The sequence below is a fragment of the Diaporthe batatas genome (genome assembly GCF_019321695.1).
Source record: "Diaporthe batatas strain CRI 302-4 chromosome Unknown Contig00014, whole genome shotgun sequence".
In the NCBI taxonomy this organism is placed as follows: domain Eukaryota; kingdom Fungi; phylum Ascomycota; class Sordariomycetes; order Diaporthales; family Diaporthaceae; genus Diaporthe; species Diaporthe batatas.
In genome coordinates, this window is record NW_025408561.1 from 699,236 (window position 1) to 719,587 (window position 20,352).

The 20,352-nt window shown below is 49.3% G+C and overlaps 6 protein-coding genes across 6 annotated transcripts; 3 read left to right on the forward strand and 3 right to left on the reverse strand.

The window, feature by feature from the left end:
• Positions 1-1,380: 1,380 nt before the first annotated feature.
• On the forward strand, positions 1,381-2,139 carry KVR01_010739 (uncharacterized protein; the record flags this gene model as incomplete). Its single annotated transcript, XM_044785772.1, has 3 exons — positions 1,381-1,431; positions 1,561-1,986; positions 2,053-2,139. The coding sequence occupies 3 exons, from the start codon at positions 1,381-1,383 to the stop codon at positions 2,137-2,139; spliced, it is 564 nt and encodes a 187-aa protein (XP_044639886.1).
• Positions 2,140-6,773: 4,634 nt separating this feature from the next.
• Positions 6,774-10,482, forward strand: KVR01_010752 (uncharacterized protein; the record flags this gene model as incomplete). The annotated part of the gene is made up of 8 exons (XM_044783595.1): positions 6,774-6,906; positions 6,996-7,187; positions 7,245-7,475; positions 7,543-7,780; positions 7,847-8,537; positions 8,993-9,045; positions 9,247-9,609; positions 9,678-10,482. The coding sequence occupies 8 exons, from the start codon at positions 6,774-6,776 to the stop codon at positions 10,480-10,482; spliced, it is 2,706 nt and encodes a 901-aa protein (XP_044639899.1).
• A 1,497-nt stretch (positions 10,483-11,979) lies between these two features.
• KVR01_010751 (uncharacterized protein) lies at positions 11,980-12,687 on the forward strand (the record flags this gene model as incomplete). Its single annotated transcript, XM_044791975.1, has 2 exons — positions 11,980-12,389; positions 12,474-12,687. The coding sequence occupies 2 exons, from the start codon at positions 11,980-11,982 to the stop codon at positions 12,685-12,687; spliced, it is 624 nt and encodes a 207-aa protein (XP_044639898.1).
• Positions 12,688-13,101: 414 nt separating this feature from the next.
• On the reverse strand, positions 13,102-14,901 carry KVR01_011064 (uncharacterized protein; the record flags this gene model as incomplete). The annotated part of the gene is made up of 1 exon (XM_044789842.1): positions 13,102-14,901. The coding sequence occupies one exon, from the start codon at positions 14,899-14,901 to the stop codon at positions 13,102-13,104; it is 1,800 nt and encodes a 599-aa protein (XP_044640211.1).
• Positions 14,902-15,610: 709 nt separating this feature from the next.
• KVR01_010864 (uncharacterized protein) lies at positions 15,611-16,882 on the reverse strand. The gene is made up of 4 exons (XM_044792146.1): positions 16,840-16,882; positions 16,758-16,783; positions 16,285-16,671; positions 15,611-15,909 (listed from the first exon to the last, which is right to left on the reverse strand). Exons 3-4 carry the CDS (start codon positions 16,540-16,542, stop codon positions 15,769-15,771), a joined length of 399 nt encoding a protein of 132 aa, XP_044640011.1. The 5' UTR covers positions 16,543-16,671; positions 16,758-16,783; positions 16,840-16,882; the 3' UTR covers positions 15,611-15,768.
• A 942-nt stretch (positions 16,883-17,824) lies between these two features.
• KVR01_010929 (uncharacterized protein) lies at positions 17,825-19,637 on the reverse strand (the record flags this gene model as incomplete). Its single annotated transcript, XM_044789789.1, has 2 exons — positions 17,825-18,300; positions 18,407-19,637. 2 exons carry the CDS (start codon positions 19,635-19,637, stop codon positions 17,825-17,827), a joined length of 1,707 nt encoding a protein of 568 aa, XP_044640076.1.
• Between the last annotated feature and the right edge of the window lie 715 nt (positions 19,638-20,352).

Here is a 20,352-nt window from a genome sequence, read left to right on the forward strand (position 1 = left end):
CAATATATTTGACATGGTTCTTTCTGGTATGTCTTATCACAGATCACTCATTTAGTCTACCACATCAGCAAGTCGAACCTATAGGTTGTTCTCACCACACACGGCCGCAGCAGGTGTATTAAAATTTGTTGCAGACCATGTGGTAGTCGCTGGTGGATCTCTCTTGACTCATGATTGTAGCAATGGGCTTAGGAGTCCAAGCATTGCCTATGCGGCATTATATTATGTCCTTACATGCTACGCAAGTGCACACTTAGGTACGCTTCTATTCGTCAGAAGTACCAACTTATTCCTTGAAAATAACATTCATCCCGCTGATCAAGGCGCTGGAATATTGTTACACCTCAGTATTCTCTCTGAAACCACTATTGTCTCGCATCATATAAGCCTATAAAGCTGCTAATTAGGATTGCAGACAGTACGAGCAGCATGTCTGCTACGTGGCCACGTTCTCCCAGCAAACTCTTAGAAGACAATTACCTAACCTCCTCGAACACAACCTCCTAGTGGCTAAGCTCTCATGAACCTGTCATAGGTTAGCCTCCTGAGGCTTACCTCCCAAGGTTTGGTCCCTTAAGGGGTTCTCCAGATAGACGAGGTATAGAAAATGTCTAAACAAATCACAGTTAGAGCTCCAGGGCTATGATATCACATTAGACAGCCTCTTGAAGGTGTGCGTATTTTGCGGCAATGATGTAATTACATGGAGTGAAGGCGAGTGAGTGGAGCGGAGACGGGGAGTCTAAATTTTGATTTTCGAAGGTGTAACAGAACAAAGGTTCAACGAGGTGGCCAAGATCGCAGCTAGACATGCGGGAAGATTACTGCTTGGTTTCATTCCACCACTAAGCCGAGGGACTACATCTGAAACACGGCTCACTGCTGAAAGGCAGGCTATGTGGCATTAGACTTAGAATGGGTAGTAAATCCGGATGTGATGGGATGTCGAGGAGTAACCAACAACAGCAATCACTCTTTCACGGGTTACATTATCGCAGTCCCGCCCACTTCAACGAAAGTGAAGTAGTCTAATGACACAAGGTCGATCCGGTCTGCAACATCATTTCAACATCTCCTTCTCTAGGCTTACCTCCTATCCTGACCTTGAAGCAAAAGTTCTTGTGGTTTTGCAATTTTGTATTCTAACCTGTCCAAAAACGTTCAGTCAGTCCATCAGAATTTCGACTCAAGAGATCTGTGCCCTCGTCTATTGCCTTTATTGTGTGGTTTCGCTTCTATTCCGTATACGTCCGAGGACATGCATGGCGCCTTCATACGGTGTTGCCTTTATTGTCTACGCAGTATCGGGGTGATGATGGCCAGTCAATCCAAGCCTGAGGAAGGAAGCCTCGTCCATACACTCTGACCTCGAGCTTTCTCATGGTACTTCCCGTTAGTAAAATCCATGGATATGCACTCCACGGCTCGCGAGCGACGCTTATTTCAGACCACTGACGCAACGTCCGGAAAGAGATTTGTAGACTCCGACCTTCACATCATCACCGTGACCAACTCCTCCTCGTCTGCCATTAGATCTACGCTGAGACGTTGCCTCTCTAGTGGTCCTCGACATTCATCGACAGCGACCTGCGCTCACCTTTCGAAGAGGCCAGCTTTGGGGAGGTCCCGCACACGATCCCATTCCTCGCCCAACCTTTGACCAGAGAGATTCGCTGCGACGGTTTTCGAGGGGTCATTGATCTCAACCTGAACCAACTCGTTGGCCTCTTCGCCAAGATTGATGTTCTTTTGATGAAGCCCGCTTCTCTCTTCGTCTCTTGCCGCTTCTACTGGGACAGCATATGGTCCGACGACTTCGTGATCAACCGAGCGCAGGACAACCAGCGCCTGACATTTCCCACCTTCGGGTCGAACGCCGCCAACAGGGCCCAGATCCTGCAGAAGGTGAAATTTCCCTTGATGGTACTATTGAGGAACAACACGCCAGTCCTGTTGAGCGCCAGGAACAGAGATAACCCTGCCAAGGTGCGTCCTTGGAGATAGTTCGTCGCTTCATGCTGGGATATGTCTGACTTTTGAAACCCCAAACAGGTCTTCTTCATCAGCTACTTGAAAGCCCATGTTCCCGAGGGTGAATTTGACACGCCAGTTGCGGTCGAGTTTCAGAAGGTCACGTAAGGCTTACCATCCTGATACTTTGGACGCCATTTGGGTGGAAGCAGGTGCTGGAGCGCCAAGCCTCATATCCAGGTCTCTGGAAACTCGCCTAACTGGTTTCGCTTCTAATCCGTGTACGTCCGAGGACATAAATGCTTAGAGTATAAAAGGAGCCGATACATCCTGAAAGCCGGGATAATGTGACGTGGAATATTCCGGTTGATCAGTCTGATCTGATACTCGTACACTAAGTAAGTACCTAGGCTTGAGAGACACACTATTTACCCGACCTCGGGCCGGGACTTATGCTTATCGCACCGTCTGGCACACATGACCGAAGCTATACTATGTCAATAGTACGAATACGTGCAGGTGTCTTCGCCCGAACATGCAAACTACAAATAATAAGATTTCCTGCGGATGCAGGCAGTAGTATGAGGGCTAGTACGCACCACGGAGTATTCCGTTGAAATCGACCTTCCATATAGATCATCGTCCCCGCGTTGCGGGGCACTCGCCTCCGGGAATAATTAGGCTAAATTGTGCATGTCTGAAGCTCTTTCCTGGACTTACTTCCGATAATTGAATCACATTGCAAGTGACGTGTCAAGGAGTAGCTCTATACATTTTCCGTCACCAAGGACGTTAAAATAACGTCCCCGGCCCACATTCCGACAATACCCTAATTCTAACCACCCACTTTTTAGTATAAACATATTATTAAGATACCCACTTTTTAACCCCCTCTATTAAATCTAAAAAAAATTTTAAAACCTTAACTTTAAGTTTTTTATATATTATTTTAATTTCAATTTTATATAAAAATATTAAATTAAATTAATTATTACTTTAATATTTTTAAAAAAAATTTAAAAGTTAAAACTTTTAAAATATTAAAAATTACTAATAAAATAGTAAATATTTATAATAAAACTAATATTAACTTTTATTAATTATATATTATTATTATATTTTATATAAAATTTTATTTGTATATTAAAAATATTAAATAATATAAAATTTAATTTTATTTAATTATATTAATTTTTAATTAAAATATAAATATTTTTATAATTTCTTTAAAAAATTATTATAAAAATAAAAACTTAAAATTAAAAATATTATTAATATTTATTAAATAAAACTCTTATAAATTTTAATAATAATAATATTAATTAAAGTTTTTTAAAAAAAAGTAAAATTATAATTAATTTATTTAATTAATTATAATTAAAATTAATTATAATAAGAAATATTAGTATTAATATATAAAATTCTATATATTTTTTAATATTTTAAAATACCTTAACTTTAAAATTCTTTTTAAAAATATTAAGGTATAAAAATGAATTTTTATATATTTTTATATAATATTAGAGCTAAAATGCTAGTTTTAAAATTTAACGTTAAAATTATAGGATTTTATTTAGATTTAATAAGGGGGGGTAGAAAAGTAGGAGTTTATATAGAAAAGGCGGTTGGAATCGGGGGGTGGTCGGAATCTAGGCCGCCCATGTTAGTCGGCATTCACATATTTATCTCCTCTCTGTGGCTTCTTACTAGGTATGGAGACCTGATGGTTTATATGTACCTGCCCTAGGTACATAGATACTTAAGTGTAGAACCAGCCTTCCCCTTCAGCCCTTCAGAGCAGGTATCTGGATTCTCTGGCCAAGTAGCAACTTGTCTTTGGATGGGCATGACTTCCAGCTCTACCAAAGTACTGCTCCTCCGTAAAACCCTTGGTTCAATGACGGCATGTGTGTGCATCAGACACTGTAAAAATGACAACTTTCTATTTGTTGGGTACTTGGAGCATCATCATGTACCAATATGTATTAGCAACTAACTATTTAATTTTAATGCCAAAACAAAAGTTGCTTACAGTTTTAATACTTTTCAAAGTGTGCAATACTTGTACTCCACAGTCGCTCCAGGTGCCAGAAATGTGTCAAATGCTGTGAATGGGTCTCTTATGGTCCTGAAAAACTTGGAAAAGCTGACATCCCACGTCATACTCTGCCTCCATGGATAATCCAAACGAGCAAAAATTGTTCAGCGAGTTGAACTAAGTCTTGCTCGTTGAGTTGCCGACAGGTTCTCATCATGAATGTGACCCCTACAGCTTCCATGCGAGCCCATGCACAATAGAACTAATTCCGGAATTGTTGCTGCCATGCTCGTGCCAGCAGGGGGGGTTGCAATATTATTTCCCATTTATTGGCTTGAATCATGAGTGAGTCGTACTGTCTCGGATCTTGAGCTTCGTCAAGACCCAAAAGAAATGGTTGTTTATGTAGAGTTGTTGCTGCGAGGCCCCTTGGTAGCGCTGAAGTTCGAGACCATGATCACGAACTTAACTGCTATCCCAGGCAGCCGCTTTGTTTCACCATCCAGTTTTGGAGTAGAATGACCAAACTAACGGGCTCTCTCTCATGGGTAGACCCAGGTAGTACTTGCCAAGTCTCTTTTCGTTTGCAAGGGCTTCCCAGTTCCGCGACAGAAGCTCAAGTAGCGTATTTCTAGCTATGTTCTATCGATTCCATCCCAGGGGAATGGGTGACTGACAGATTAGTCGCGGACCATTGCCTACTTACTTAAGTAAGTACGTAATGGAAGTTTTGGAAAGAAGACCTCTAAACTGGCTGAGCCAGATTTACACACGTGTGTACCCCGTAAGGATTCCGAGCTTGACTTATTATTACGGAAATGTCAGCCCACAAAATACCAGATTACTACCGTGGTACCCAGATCGCGGGAAGATCGACCGCTTATAGGATCTGTCCCAAATTCCAAGGTTGTACTGTGGAGCAGTACTACGTAGTATTCAGCCACGGCTGATCCACGGCTGTCCCAAGTAGACAGGGTCCCGGCAGAGCCTGGAATCACACGATATTCCGTGATAATTCTACTGACATATCGCTTCTCCCCGCCATGACCGCGGCCGGTTCGTAAATACTTGCTTTTGGGGTCGTGTTTCCACGTGGATCACCCCAGGGTACTCGGCCACCGTCCCCACCAGCCGGCTACAATCGCCTTGTTACAACCGAGGCTCCACTGCTCAAGGGGCCTCCGTACGGAGTAATCTGTAGTGTACCTTGCATATTTTGTCGTCCAACCACGGGCCGTCCCACCTCACCCCTCGTTCCCTGCAGGGCAGGTCGGATCCCGGCTGAATTGGCAGCATTGCCGATGTTGCCCTCGGCTACTGTACGTCAAGACTGGGACGCACGCACGGAGGTTGGGAAGAACTTGATCCCCTGGATTGCGTACACCTCCCACGGCGTCTTGCTGCAGTATCCCATGCAGTGCATGCAGTGGCTGGATTTCTGATGGGGCGTTATGCAACAACACATGGCCTTTTCCAATGTGGCCCAGCCAAACCCGGCCAAGGCATCCTGATACGGCAATGCACTCGCAATGCATGCACGCACACCACCTGGGCAGGCGAGCAGATTGGTGGACATTGCTGTTTTGTGTGCAGCTGCAGCGGCCGCGCTGACAAGACGTTCGCGGCACTTGAGGTGCCCGCAGGGCCGCAGGGGAAACAACGTGAGGGTGTCGACAAGAATGTCATGTGAGAAGCCAGAACGACTGAGCAAATGCAGCCTGGGCTGCAACAAATCGCTTACTGTACTTCTTGCCTTGCATGCCGGCGTACTTATCAAGTTGACACAGTTGATGTGACCGGCGCGTCCCTGGTATTTAACTTCGCAAATAGCGCCAGAGCTCCAGAATATTGACTACACTAGTTCCCTGGCGGAATATGCATTAAGCTTCGACCCCAGCAAGTTGGTGAAGGCCTTTCAGCGGGAGTCCGCTAGACTAGGTGTGCCTCATGCGTCCTTGGGAAGAAATCCACCAGTTCCGTCACGATCATGTTCCGACGGATTCCGAATTTGGTCCAGCTCTAGCAAACTATGGCCTCTGGTTCCCCAGCTCCACGGCAGGCATCTTGTCTCAACCCTTCAGCCCACTCATCTCATCCGAGCATGGAACAACATCTCGACGGGAATGTGGACCGGCCTACAAGCAGCTGGTGGCTCAGAGCACTTACAAGGCATGGTGCCTGTTTGGGTAACACCGGCCGATGCAACTCTTGAGAATCAGCAGCCATCTCCTTCCCGGATTGGCAGTCGATTTTGTGAATTAAGGCATCACCCTGGAACAGACTTCCCTTCTGGACCAAGTCGGGTCCACTCACCCATCCATCAGCCATGCATCTTCAGCATGCGTGTTCGACACAGACTCGCCTCAGAGGCACTGCCTTGCATCGAAATCTCAGAAATCGTTACGGTTTCATCACACCATTACGCCATTGGATGGGTTGTCAGATTGACCCAAGGGCCAGGGCGAGCCCTCGTTGTGGGACATCCCAGGCGAGGGATCATGCTTACCCATGTAATATGCCAACCGCCCCAGCTTCCTACCTTAAAGCTTGGGTTCCGAGGTTGTTCTCAGGGCCGGGGATCGCAGGAGAACATTCGCCACGAGGTAAAAAAGCTTAATCCCAGTGGAAGTCATCTCCCTGTACCTTTTTCGCTGCTTTTCGATATTACTCGGCAGACTCCCCCGGCCTCTGCTCATTCATGTTTGTTCGCTACCGAACTATTCGCAAGGGCTGAGGCTGACGGCTCACCGTGCTGTCGCTCGCGATGCCTGGCATCAACCAACTCCCAGCTGGGTCAGAAGGGGCAGCTGCCATATCGCTGATATGGGCTTCGGTCAGCTGGGTCTGCAGCAGCTTGTTACTGTGGCTGACATGGTCGCACCATGAAGGATGGTCTTGTTAGACAGCCCGTTTCCAATCCGGCTCATAACTGCCACCACAGGCATGTATGAGGTTTGATGCTAACTAAGACCGCTCCAACTTTCAGATCTCTCGCTGCTCGCTGTGTCATCCATCTCAAGCACAACCTTCTCCATAGTGCAACAAATACGCGATATCACGTTCTACGTCGACATAGTGACAGAGGGATTCGACCGCAAATTGAGACTCCCTGCCGATGACCCAGAACTTGCCATCGCCAATGGCTCTTTTGGTGTTGACCTGGTTCTCTATTATCTTCGTAGGGCTCCGTACTTTACACGCTGGGAGAAGTACCGCACTGACCACAAGTCTGCAGAATACTACCTCTACAGCGTGCAGGCGATGCTGGTCATGTTCTGGGCGGCTGAGCTGTGTCAGTTGACTTATCAAGTTGGAGAGCGACGTACGATTCGGATTATGTTTCGAAAGCTTCACACGGCGGGGAAATTGATCTCTTGGCTCTTTCCCCTGATGACTATCCTGATGCTACGAATCCCGTCCCTCAAGGAATCTTTTGTGGCTTTCATCCTCATCGCCGACTTGCCACGTCAGTCATTCCACCTGATAAAGGTATGAACATAAGGAGAATTAATGAGCTGATGGAGTGAGAACAGTGATGATCAGCCTTGCCATCGGCAGTGGGCTCATGATAGCAGTTCTAGTCAGATACGTCAGGACAAGACAGAAGTTTACACAATGGAGTCCGCCGAATTGGAACTCTGGGTCGACGTCGCAAGAGGGCACAGAGCCCGCCGGATCTCAAGACAGTTCACAACGGAATCTGTCAGGAAAGCGCGGCCTCTACGACCGGTGGCTAATGGTGCGCTTTACGATCGCTTTCGTCTCCCTAGCGTAAGGCCACACTCCCATCCCGTCCTCTTGCGCGCGAATATCTTGGTAGTACTAACTCTTATTTAGGGTCTTCGAATGCACTAATACACTCTTTCAGATTACCGCATTACAAAACAACATCAAGGACTCGAAAGCCTCCGCGCCGGACTTAAGTGCAGGGCGAGCAGTGCAAACGATGATCCTCTTCATGCCCGGCACAACACCGGGCATATTCTTATTCGTTGTTTTTGGGACCACCGCTTCGTCGAGAATGAAGCTCGCCAACCTGCTCATGCCGAGTTGCTGGCGCGAATCGTCAACATGCTGCTCTGGTCGCCGAAAGAGCTGTCCGTCCACACCTGAGCTGCTCAGATCGGGCGAAGGAGGTATAACCGTCAAACGCTCCCTCACGGTCACATCTACGACCCGGCTACGCCCGCATGATGACGATATTTCCGAACCCAGTATGATATCTATGGACGAATTCACGAGACGTTTGGACAGCTCAGTGCAAATATCGTGCATGAAACCGCTGCCTCTGGCCCCGGGGCTGCTGCCCACGTCGAGATTCAACATACCTACCAACAAAATGTCCAGCAAGGAAGGCACAACATCAGACGTGAGAGAGTTGACCTCAATTGAGGAAAAGGACAGCGCCAGAGGCGGGATATTGACGAGGACAAACACGGACGACTCGACCCGGGTGCCCGATATTCAAGTCCTGGGGACAGAGCATAGTGACGATTCTGGGCCCATCTTACCGATACAGGGCAACGAGGTGCGGCCTTCGAGAAGTATAGTGGCATTGAACGGGGAAGGTAGGCGGAATGGGGACGGGAAGTCCATGAGCTTTTTGAGACCGAGGCGATAAAGATTTCGTAGTATTGTTGCTGGCAGATAATGTGGCTGTAAATAAAGACGCAATGACGTGATTCTGGCTGCTTAAGAAGAATACTCAAGTACCTAGGTATGTACCCTTGGAACTCTCTTCGGGGAGATTGATTTACCGGCCCCAAAGAATGGTACATGATCTTGCACCCACCCGATTCGACAATGTCTGATGCTGCAGACAATTACGCTGCGACATCACGGGGCCATGGCACTATGCAAAAGTATCTGCATGGATACGATCAATCTGTCGCCAATTTAGATCAAGATCTACATTTAGCCTTACCAGAAACCCGGGCCGGGACACGGTATGGTAGGACCCTGAGCACCTTAACACGGACACAGAGCGTCCGCTATATTGCCCGAAGCGGAAATCCACCCAGCCTCCGATGTAACAGGTAATAACACCCATTGGAGCCATGCCGATGGCCCCTGGGCGAATATAGTTCTCGTGCAGCGTATTTTAAACTCAAAATCCTGCCAAGATCGAAGTGCTCTCGGCCTCAAAGACCAGCTTTCCCTCGTTAACATCAGAACTTGACCACGTTATCCGGCCTTGTATTTGTTGGTCGTTCCAAGATGATGTGTTCTACAAGAAGCTGGCTGGCGTCTCTATGCTTGTTGCCGGCAAATGTTCTCTGTGCGAATCTGTTGGTATCTCACTTCAGTGGCAGTGTTTACTCGCTCTCATTGACGACAAACAACGGAACAGGGCAGCTGGCAATCACATCTTCACTTCGAGCAGGTGGGCGCACGCCTAGCTGGCTAACACTGGACTCTGCGACTGGCCATCTCTATGTCACAGACGAAGCTCAATATGGCTCCCCAGTGCTCACCACGCTCAAGGTCAACAACGACAATAGCGTACAACTGGTCAGCACTGCGCCAACAAGCGGTGGTGGAGTCCACAGTACTCTCTATGGAGGCAATGATGGAACAAGCTTCTTCGCCGTGGCTGAATAGTAAGGCGCCTTAAGCATGATAACTTATTAGGATATCAGGACTTGGTGGTCCGCTAACTTTCAAACAGCAATCCATCGACAATATCGACCTACAAACTTCCCCTATCCGGAAGTTCTCAGCACATGCAGAGATTCGCATTCAACATGAGTGCCCCAGGGCCAGACCCCTACCGCCAGGATAAGCCCCACCCGCACTCAGTCTTCACAGACCCAACAGGCAGGTTCCTGCTGAGCGCGGACTTGGGCGCAGATCTGATCCGGATCTTCAGCATCGACGCCTCAACCGGCCAGCTCACAGCCTGTCCCGCCGCCGCGACGGGCCCCGGCGACGGGCCCCGGCATGGCGAGTTCTGGAAGTCACCCTCGGGGACCCTGTTCCTCTATATTGTCAACGAGCTCGCCGGATCCGTGACGGCGTGGACGGTGAAAAGCCCTCTCTTGGACGGGGCCGGCTGTCTCAGCCTCAGCAAGATCCAGTCGGTATCGACGTACCCGCAGGGCAAGAGCCCGCCAGCTGGTTCCAAGTCGGCCGAGGTCCGCGTGTCTGGGAACTTTTTGTATGCGACAAACCGAAACGACCAGTCATTTGGCAGCAAGCAGGACTCCGCGGCGACCTTTGCGATCGAGCTGTCCACGGGCAAGCTCACGTTCGTCGAGGCGACAAACACTCACTCGTACTTCCCGCGGACATTCGCTGTAAATAAAGCTGGCGATGCGGTGGCGTTTGGGGGCCAGACGTCATCGACTATCGTGGTCGTCGCCAGGGATGTGTCAACCGGGAAGATGGGCAATGTGCTCGCTCAACTGCAGGTTGGTGCGCCTGGGACGGTCAACAACGAGGACGGATTGAGCGCTGTGGTGTGGAATGAATAATACGTCTCAGTTGAGCGATCTCGAGTCGTGTGTTAACTCAGCCGGGGACAAATGTATTCCGCCCAGTCGAGGCATTTTAGAATGGTTTGCAAAGGTAGAGGTGTTTTCATTTTTATAGGTAGAACTAGGAATACAGCATATAGCTATACAATGTCTTGAGTGCTCACCACCGTATGAAGGCGCCATGTATGTCCTCGGACGTATACGGAATAGAAGCGAAACCACATAGCAGCATCAGAAGCTCGCTTAATTCAGGACATGTCTCTCTGGGTGAACAACTCACTTCGAAGTTGCAATGTACGATTCGCCTGTTACGTATATTTTTTTCTTTGATTATGGCGAGGGTTGCCACAAGTCGCCACGAGGCCTTACACGAGACTTGGCCCCGCAAACACCGTTCTTTACTAGCTTGGATTCCTCCAGTTCTGGATAATTCCAAAGACCAAGTTTGGCAAGGGTGCTTCGCCTTGGCCTAGTCAATAATGCCCTGCTGAGGCTGATTCTCACAATTCTCTGGCCGAGTGATGTATTACCAGACCTTGGAACAGCGAAGTCGCTACGAACGTAGCCCATGTGGAGTTGCATGAAGAGTAAGCAGTAGTCTAAGGAGACAAGTCTGCTGCCGTGATTCTGCCGAATCCTTCAGGATCAATTGAATCGAAGCCACCGCACAGCCTTTTTAAAGGCCAGTATCCGGGTGCACGTCTGCCGTTGAACACGATGACTTTCTGGGCGGCGATATTCAAAACAAAACCCGTTTTTCTCCCCTGCTCGGATGTGGCTGCTCGGGTGTGGTACGTCAAAGTGCATCACGATGGGCCGTCGAAGCGGTTAGCCAATGCAGGAGCCACCGCTTGGCCGGCTCGGCTGCTGTAATCAGGATCGGGCAGCGTTGGCAGTGGTGCCCTGTCAGCAGTGGCAGGCAGAGAGGCGGAGCCTCGGGAGAGGCGTTCTGTGGCCTACAGAGGTACTCTTGTCAAGGTCCATTGCGCCAGTCGTGGCTGGCCTGGGCAGTTTTGCTGGGCGGACCCTGGCCGGCATAAATCACTGCCTAAAACGGCGTGCTTGGCTCTCACGATCAGTGGCTATGGCCGAGAGGTGACAGAGGCAATGCAGTGCCTTCAGCGGATCAAGTGCGGAGTTGGGCTACTTTCTGGACTGGGGAAGGGATCCTTCGCGCGGAGCACGACAGGGATCTCGCGTCGATGCAGGTTGCAGGCGCCAGCTAGAGCGACAAAGATTGAACTCGACAAGTTGAAATAAGTATGGTTCAGGCGCCCTGGTTTCTTTAGGGGCACTTTCTCTCTTTTGGTTTTATATTTGCTCTTGGGGACTTGCTTATGCGTCATACTTGATTTGTGTTCTTCAGAATAATTACCTGCCTAGGTACTCATTTCTCATTTCTCGGTTGTCTGTTTGCATTGTCCAACTTAGAACCCCCAAGCAGATAATATCTCGCCGGGACAGCTCCCACATATCCCACCCAACACACCCAACATGGCCTCGCAACACGTTGTCGGCGACTCGCCGTTTCTCAAGCGCGTGCTGATCCCCTTCTGGGTCATCCGCATTATCATAATGCTTATCTACGCCGCCGTCTACGTCGCAGCGCTCGCTATCTACAGCACCCACAGCGACGAGGTCAACGACGCTCTCGAGGATGAGGGCTATGAACCGCTCTCTTCCGGCCCCGTCGTTGCCGTTATGATTGTCGTCTTGGTCATCGTGCTGGTTTGTCTTATGCTTGATGTTCTTTGTATCATCAAGCGCTCCAGGAGGACCCTCAGCCCGCGCTTCTTCCTCATCACCAATGTTATTCAGACCACCGTCTGGGTCGTGCTTATGGGCCTGTCTCTGGCTGGCTCAGTCGCCTCCGTGGCCAACATTATCATCCCTATTATCATCCTGTGGGTTTATCACCTCTGCTGTCAGCTTACCTGCCAGTCAAAACACCGCCTTTACTAACATGTCAATTTTACCCCGTGATCTAGTGCTTCCTTCATTGGCCTCCTCATCTACGCCAGCGTCATTTTCCACAAGTTGCGAAAGGGAACGCTGAACACTAGGAGCGCGCCCGCGGGAGCCGGCATGGAGCCTTACAGCCAGCCCACTGCGTACCCGAGCTACGACAACCAGCCGAAGGCCTCGTACGACCCCGGTGATGCCCCTGGTAACTATAACATGGACAACTACCGCCAGGCCTGAGCTACGGCGAAGAGCCCCGAGTGTGCACGCAGACGAGTAAACGTGGGCCTGCACCACTTTTATGGCAAGATACCTGGCATCCAGGCGTCTTGGAGTCAATTGTGCGACCTGTCATCTTTGTCCCTTTTTTTTTCTTTGCTTGCTTGTTTTGGGTCCTGCTTTTGGATAATGAAGCGGGGGCCGTAGCCCCAGGATGATAATTACGTGCATGGAGTGGCGTCCACGGGGCAACATAGAAAGATACCAGCAGTCGCTCTGAATTCATTCTTCCCGTGTACAGCACAAATCGTACATATGTGGCGGTACTTCCGTGACCTTCACCAATGCCGTGCTCTGACAGCTCATGCCAAAGGACGAGTGCAAGTCTTGAAGACTCGGCCGCCGACCCCGTCCACCAATGGTCCCGGAGAGCCTTCACCACCGTGGCCATACTGGCCAGTCGGGATCTCTCGCAAGCTGCAGCTGCGCCAAATGAATTTTTGCCTCCTCGGGGTCATCGAACTCCCTCAGCGCAGCCACGGCCTTCCCGTCGTCGCCGGGCTTGACAAAATAAGGCCCATCAACCTCACACTGCGTGTACCCCTCAGGCAGCGTTCCGTTGTACAGAAACGCCCTCACATGCTTGGCAAGGCACGTCGACGTCACAGCCACGGAGCAGTGGCCATATCCTTTGACCTCGACAATGCGCGAGCGCGCAAACGCGTCGTTGGCCGACCGCGCAGACACAAGCGGGCAGACGGGGTCATAGGTGGTGGAGAGAATCAGCAGCGGGTGGGCGGTCTCGACGCCTCGGCGCGGGACATACGTGTGCGTCTGCGGGATCCGCCACTGCTGCTCTGCGAAGAAGCCGCTGTACATGGCCGGGCCGAAGAGGCTCGAGTTGAAGACCGGCGCGATGATGTCCATCGCCGATTCGCGGTCCTGGGGCCAGTGTTTGGGGCCAGACGGCATGTCATTGTTTGTTACGAACGCCAGGGCGTCGCCATCCAGCGCGAACGGGTCGCCGCCTCCGTAGGCCAGAAACGCCTCAGTTGCGTTGCCCTGGAGCAGCTTGGCGAGCTTGTCCGCAAGGGGCCACCAGTTGGCCGGCTTGTAGAGGACGGGGAAGATGCCATCGAAGAGGATCTTGGCGTGGTCGAGCAAGCCGTACTGGGTGCTGTTGATGTACACGCTTAGCGGCTCCTCGTAGACGCTATCAACCAAGCCCAAGACCTTGTCGTACAGCTCATCAGCCGTGTCGGCAACCGACAACAGCGGGCAATCTTTGCCCGCCTTGACACATTCGCTGAAGAACCCCTCGAGCACCTTGTTGGTGTCAGACAGATCCTCGGTGCTGGCGAGCTCCTGGTACCAGTCAAACTGGTTGACGACACCGTCAATGATGACACGATGAGATCGCTCCGGGAACAGGCCAGCGTAGGTCTGTCCTAGGAGTGTACCGTAGCTGAAACCCCAGTACACCATGTCTTTTTGGCCGACAGCATCGAGTATGCTGTTCATGTCAGCCGCGGTCTGGGGCGTGTTGATGTACAGGCCATGCTCGCCCATGGTATCAGCACAAGCACGGACAAAGTTGTGCGCATTGGCATAACCTGCTCCGCTGTCCTCGACGAGGCGCAGCGGGGGAGGCGCCTCGAGCTTCCGGCGGGTCTCACGGTCGGGGTAGCATAGTGCCTTTGGGGTAGAGCCGTTGATGCCACGCGGGTCAAAGGATAGCAGGTGGAAACCCTCCCCGACTATGGTGTGCAGCTGTTCTCCTCTTCGGAATAGAAATTCGCTGCCAGACCCGCCGGGCCCGCCGGGATTCAAAAGCAAGTTCTGGGTGGCGTTGTGGCCACGCAGGCGGATCAGTGGCACGGTAAAGACCTTGTCGCCCGAATTGGTGGCGTTGAACTGGTCCATGGGGACGGTGATTGTGCTGCACTCGACGGGCCGGCCGCCTACCTCGCCGCATGTCTCCCAGCTGATATGCTCGCCTTTGTAGCTGTGCCGCTGGCTCTGGATGTGGTGGTGGCGGGTTGCACAGTGGTGACGATAGCTAGGGAGCAGCAGAGAAGTCCAAGAGTAGTGCACGAGGGCGGAGCAGGCCAAGAAGCTGGTCAGCAGCAGGAGACCTCGGGTGCGTCGTGCTCGCAGTTGTTGAGCTTGACATGGAGCCCGGGGCAGCTGCTCGTCGCCGGCTGCAGGTTCCAGGAAAGGCTGCTTCTCATCCATAGTAGCTTTCTGGGCCCAGGCTCAGTCGGATCTTTGATAGTGGAAGTCAACTAGTGCGAGATGCAATGGAAACTGATGCATGGGATCGAGAGAGTTGAGGTTGTGGTCGCTGCGGGACAGGGAGTGAGTGGGTGCGTGTAAGCGTCGTCGACTTTAGGTACCTAGGTACTTAAGTAAGCAGCGGGTCAACCTTGGCCGGTAAGTCTGCACCGCTTACACGCTTGAACGGCTCCTAGGCCTGATTGGGCCTGCTCCCGGAGATCCTTCTTCAGTTGCCCCAACAACTGATCACAGTCTTCAAGTGACTGTCCCATTGTCTTTGAACATATCCGGTAGACTGCTCTGCTGTAGCTCTGGGCGGATGTGTGGCGACCCGCATGCGCGACATGTTAGTGCCTGAAAGGAGTAGACTCCACAACCAAGCCTTGTCTTAGCCATAGTCGATCGTGAAAGATAATCTGCAGGGTCCCCGGTATCGAGCCCTCCAGCACAACTAGGGCTGCTGATCTCGAGTGTCTAAGTTGTCACTTTTATCGAACACCCATACTGGCATGATCTCCTCGTGAGCTCCAGATGTCACGCCTGGTGGAGAGGGTTGTCACGGCTGAGCTCGCATGCACATGTGGCCCATACTCATCGCAGCCGTTGGGCTGGACCCGCTAGAAGAAATAGGCTGGACAAGTGCGACATAATCAACAGCCTCACGATGCGGACGCAACTTTGTATTGTTCGCTTTGGACAAAATGGCTGGGAATTCTGTGTCCAATGTTTCACGTATCCTCAAGTGCTCTCAGTCATCGAAAAGATTGGGTGTCGAGAGACATGAACGCAAATTCTGAGTAGAATCGCCAACAACATTTCTAAGACTCAGGCCTTCTTGTAAACACCTTCCTGCGCAATGGCCCAATCACCTCCAAAACGCTCCACGATTTCAAACTGCCTCTCGCCGATGAGAAGACCGTCAGTAGCCTCTATATATGGCTTCATGTAATCCTTAGTGAATTGATTCTGTGCAACTAGTCAGCAGGTATTAGATCATGATATTATACTACGTCGTCTCCCTGAAGTTAGTAAGGGGTACCGGTTAAGGGTGGCAGGTGGTCCCTGTGGGGGTCCCTGCAGGTCCCCTTATCAATGAGGCTGCCATCCATGGATACTATCAAGTCTTGCCTTGAAGCCTCAGGGGTGGGTAATCTTCCTTTCTTCTCGTTTTCCTGAGGTAACCCTACTCGTAAAATCCACACTATTTGTTGCAAACTTCGAGGCCTCGTGCCGTGAAGCCCAAGTGACGTCTCGAAGTCCACAAGAGCCCGCCCATAATATCTTGGGATTTGAGACGTTGGAGCACGTGTTGCGCGCTTGGACAGAGCTAGAAATCCTCACCTCAAAAAACCACTCCTTGCTTTTACTCCAGTTCTCAATCCACTTGAGCTTGTTTGGCTCCCCAGGATACCTGAAAACTTCAAAGCTCAGGCACTCTGGCTCGGCGGAGACGAGTTTGAAAGCTTTCCAGAAATGCTCAAGGAACTCGTCCAACTTTCCTTCCTTTACGGTTATGTTTACGATGAGTGTGAACCCATCGCTCTTCTCCGGCCGTGGGAAAGACATGATGATGGCGTCTTCGGAACGGAGCTCAAACATGCAAGATGTATTGAACGGGTAGGCGATGGACGGGGTAAGTGTTTAGGTTGATGGAATCGATTTTGATCTGAGCAGAGGCAAGATGTTTGACGAGAGCCGAGCGGAGGAGGTTCGGTCATTTATATTGTGCTGGTCAATCACAACGCAGGGTTACTCCACTTTCACAGTCTTCTGATGGATTTATAATTGTTGGCCCGGCAAGCCTCAGTACTAACAGGGATAATGCAGCCAAAGTACACACCTAGGTATGTAAGCACTTAGGGATTAGTCAGCCGAACGAAGGATCGTAAAACCCACATGAATGTGTATTCTTGCCCGTACCCACGTATCAGAACACCAGAACTCTCGAGGATTCTAACGTCTGAAGGTGTAGGTAAGTGGGTTGTTGATTCTTCTTATCTGCTATAGTGGGGCGCCCTGCAGAAGCTTGGTTTTAGCTGCCTGCAGGGGCTTGCTTACATAACTAGACTATGGATCCATATAAATGTTAGCTATATTCTAATATTTAGTGTATGTAATAAGTCTACTTAGATAGTTAATAAATAACTTACTTTTTAATTTTTATTTTATTTATATAATTAATTTTAAAGTAAATATATTATAAATATTTATATTATATTATTATATAATTAAAAAATTAAAAATAATTATAATTATAATATTTAATTAAATAAATAAAATTATTTATTAAACTTTTTTATATATATTATTTTTAAAAAATTATATAATTAGTTTTATAATTATTTTAAATATTTTAAATAAATATAATTATTAAATAATTATATAAATATAATTTAATATAATATATTTTAAAATATAATAATTAATATTATTTTAAAAGTATTTTTAAAAGTATTTTTAAAAGTATTTTTAAAAGTATTTTTAAAAGTATTTTTAAAATATTATTTAATTTAATTATATAATAAAACTTTATTATAATAAATATATTATATTACTTTTATTTATAATTTTATAATAAATATTTTAATATTATTATAATTTTAAAATAAAAGTTTATTATTATATAATTACATATTTAATTATATTTTAATTTATATAATTTATTAAATAAATACTTTTAATTAATTATAAAATATAAAAAATATAAATAATTTATATATTAACTTTAAAATTCTTATTTTAATATTTTTTATTAAAATTATTTATCTTTTAAAAAAACTTTTTAAATATTTAAATATAATTTAAATAAAGTTAATATTAATTTAATTAAAATTAACTACTTATAAACTCATTTATATATACTATTATTATATACTTATAGCTACCTAGGGTCCCATATTAGCTCGATTACTTCATCTACCGCGCTTTCTTTTCCTTCATCTTTGAACACATATATCTGTGTCAAACTTCCCTTCTTCTCATCCTTCACAGTCTCAGCCAGCCTCCATGTTTTCTTGTCTTCTTTCCCTAGCTGTGGTCTTATCGGGCCGAGTGACCAGCGAAAATCCTTTGTTTCTGCCCCGTCCCACGTGCCCTCCATGAGACTCAGCTCGGGCGCCCCGTTAGGGTATCTTACAATGGAATATCCGTTAGTGAAAATTACCTCGGCCTTCAAGCCAGTCGTTCCATCTTCGGAATCCAAGCCCCCCACATCGGTACCGTTCTGCGACTTGTTGCCAAAGTCGGGGAACTTCCACCTCTGCAGAAAGCAGCCCCCGCAGACCAGGGCAACATAGCCCATGTCTAGGATCGGAGCCGAGTACCAACTCTTCCAATGGTGAAGCGTAATAAACCTCCCTAGCACATGACAGTCAGCTGTTATGGGTCTCAAAGTGACACCTTCGGGAACAGTCCTCAAGAGTTGGCAGGCGGTGAACGGCAAGAGGAGAAGAACCAGGCTTACATCCGCTCTCAAAGAATCCATCTAGGTTCCCTTTCATGTCCTGTTGCATGAGGCCCTTTACTCTCTCAAGCCTCGCGTGCGTGTGGTCGTGAATGCACTCCATCAGCTGCATGTCACCTCCCCTGCCGCTCAGGCAGTTGCCCAGGTGCGGTTCTAGCTCCTCCGCGAGCGGTACAGAAAGAAATATCCCGGCACCGCCAAACGCGGCCATGCCGAAGCGAGTGGCAGCGAAGGACTCGGAAAGGTCACCTAGGTATGCCGGCTTTGTGTGGTCGTGCGCGGCCAGGGCAGCAGAGAGCGGCTCGATAGCGGGGAGGAATGTGTCGTCGTCGAGGATGCCTAGCCAATGTGTGTCATTGTGGGAGAGGCCAAAACCCTCATCTGTGTATTCAGATGCCGTTGCCGTGCGCCGGGCACGTACGTGTGCCAGCATGTCCAGAATGACCATCATATGGCTTTGCGCGACGGAGTGATCTCCATGTGGACGCACGAGAAGGAGCTCGATGCCCGAGCTGGCAAAGTCATCGATGAGGGAAGGCCATGTTGTGGCCTGTTCCACCTCGAGGTCTTTCTGTGTCTGGTCCGCCCCAGGTCTGTCTGTCAACAGAGCTATGAGTGGGGACCCTGACTTCGCCATCCAGTGTGCGAAATGGGGCTTGGCCGCCTTCAGGCGTTCGGATGAGGTCGCTACGGCGAATAGAAGGTGGTCATACTGGCCGACTCGTTCGGGATACGGGTCTGGGACGGCGAGTTTGAGCGGCTCGCAAGGGATATAATCATCAGCTATGCCGCCACAGGATAGCAGGTTGACGTCAACCGGCGGGCCATAGAGGATCGGCTGCGAAATATTGGCGACGACATCGCGGTCGACGGCTCCTGCATTCGGATCTGCCGGTGATGACTGCGGAGCTGATGTAGAGAACACGGGTTTGATACACCGCCTGGTGAACTTGATGTTGGTGGTCAGGCCAAGCTCAGGCTTTTTCAGGTGGTCCAGCTCGGGGATACATTGGGGAGCGGCCGAGTAGTCTGGAGCTTCCTCGGGCCCGGAGTCCGGGATGTCATCCTGCTGCTTGACTGGTGTTTTGTTCGGTCCCTCGGGTGTGGATGAAGTCAAGCGGACGCTTTCCGGAACAACGTTCATGTAGTGTGCGAAACTGAAGAGGAAGACGAGTGCCGCTGCAACGAGGACGAGGCGCCCAAATGGGCCTCTCGGGAGACCCGCTGCCATTGTTGAGGAACAAAAGCCTCACGACTTCCCTGTCATCACGCCACAGCACTTGGATGTTGGTAGGTACGTAATGTCGAGCACTGCGGCACACGTGCTGCGACAAGTGCTCGACAAGTGCGGGTGTGGCTGGCGCAGGAGTTGATTTGCAAGAAGGACGTCAACGGGGCATACATAACACTGCAGTAGGATGCTGATTATATGAGAGCCTCGAGTTTTCGTCTGTCTGCGTTGTGCTTATCCTCGAGATCGAGTGGTTGCCTGGTCAGGCTACCCAAATCCCGTGGTCCAGCGCGGGTATACGGCAAGGTCGAGCCGCGTCGAAGGATCGCGTTAGCCTCTTTGAGACTTGCCAAGATCAACGTGCAGGCCGTATCTCATTTTGTTGATGATTCCCGGCGCTCATTCTGGCCTACAAATGAGCATGAATGGATGTGCAATTATTCTGCGTCGGTGTGGTGGTTGTCAGGGTTGTGTCGCCAGTTTACTTGAGAACACGCCTGCCGAGCCCAGGCAAGCAACATTTGAAGCCGACCACCCATTTCGAGACATCTCAGCGTCTCATGCGTCCTAACCACGTGAGGACCTGCGAACATTCTCTTCTCCCCCGAAAGACCCGTGTCGTAACTGCAACATCCTGGTGCATACTTAAGTTCTACGTTTGTAGAGGTCGACCCCTCAGAGAGGTCGACCGGCGGCAACAAATGCGTGTCAGTGG

Coding starts and splice junctions, on each gene's coding strand:
- KVR01_010864 (XM_044792146.1), bottom strand. CDS start 16,542: ATGTTTGAGCTCCGTTCCGAAGACGCCATCATCATGTCTTTCCCACGG. Junction 15,910..16,284: donor GCAAGGAGTGGTTTTTTGAG/GTGAGGATTTCT, acceptor CTAGTTGCACAG/AATCAATTCACTAAGGATTA.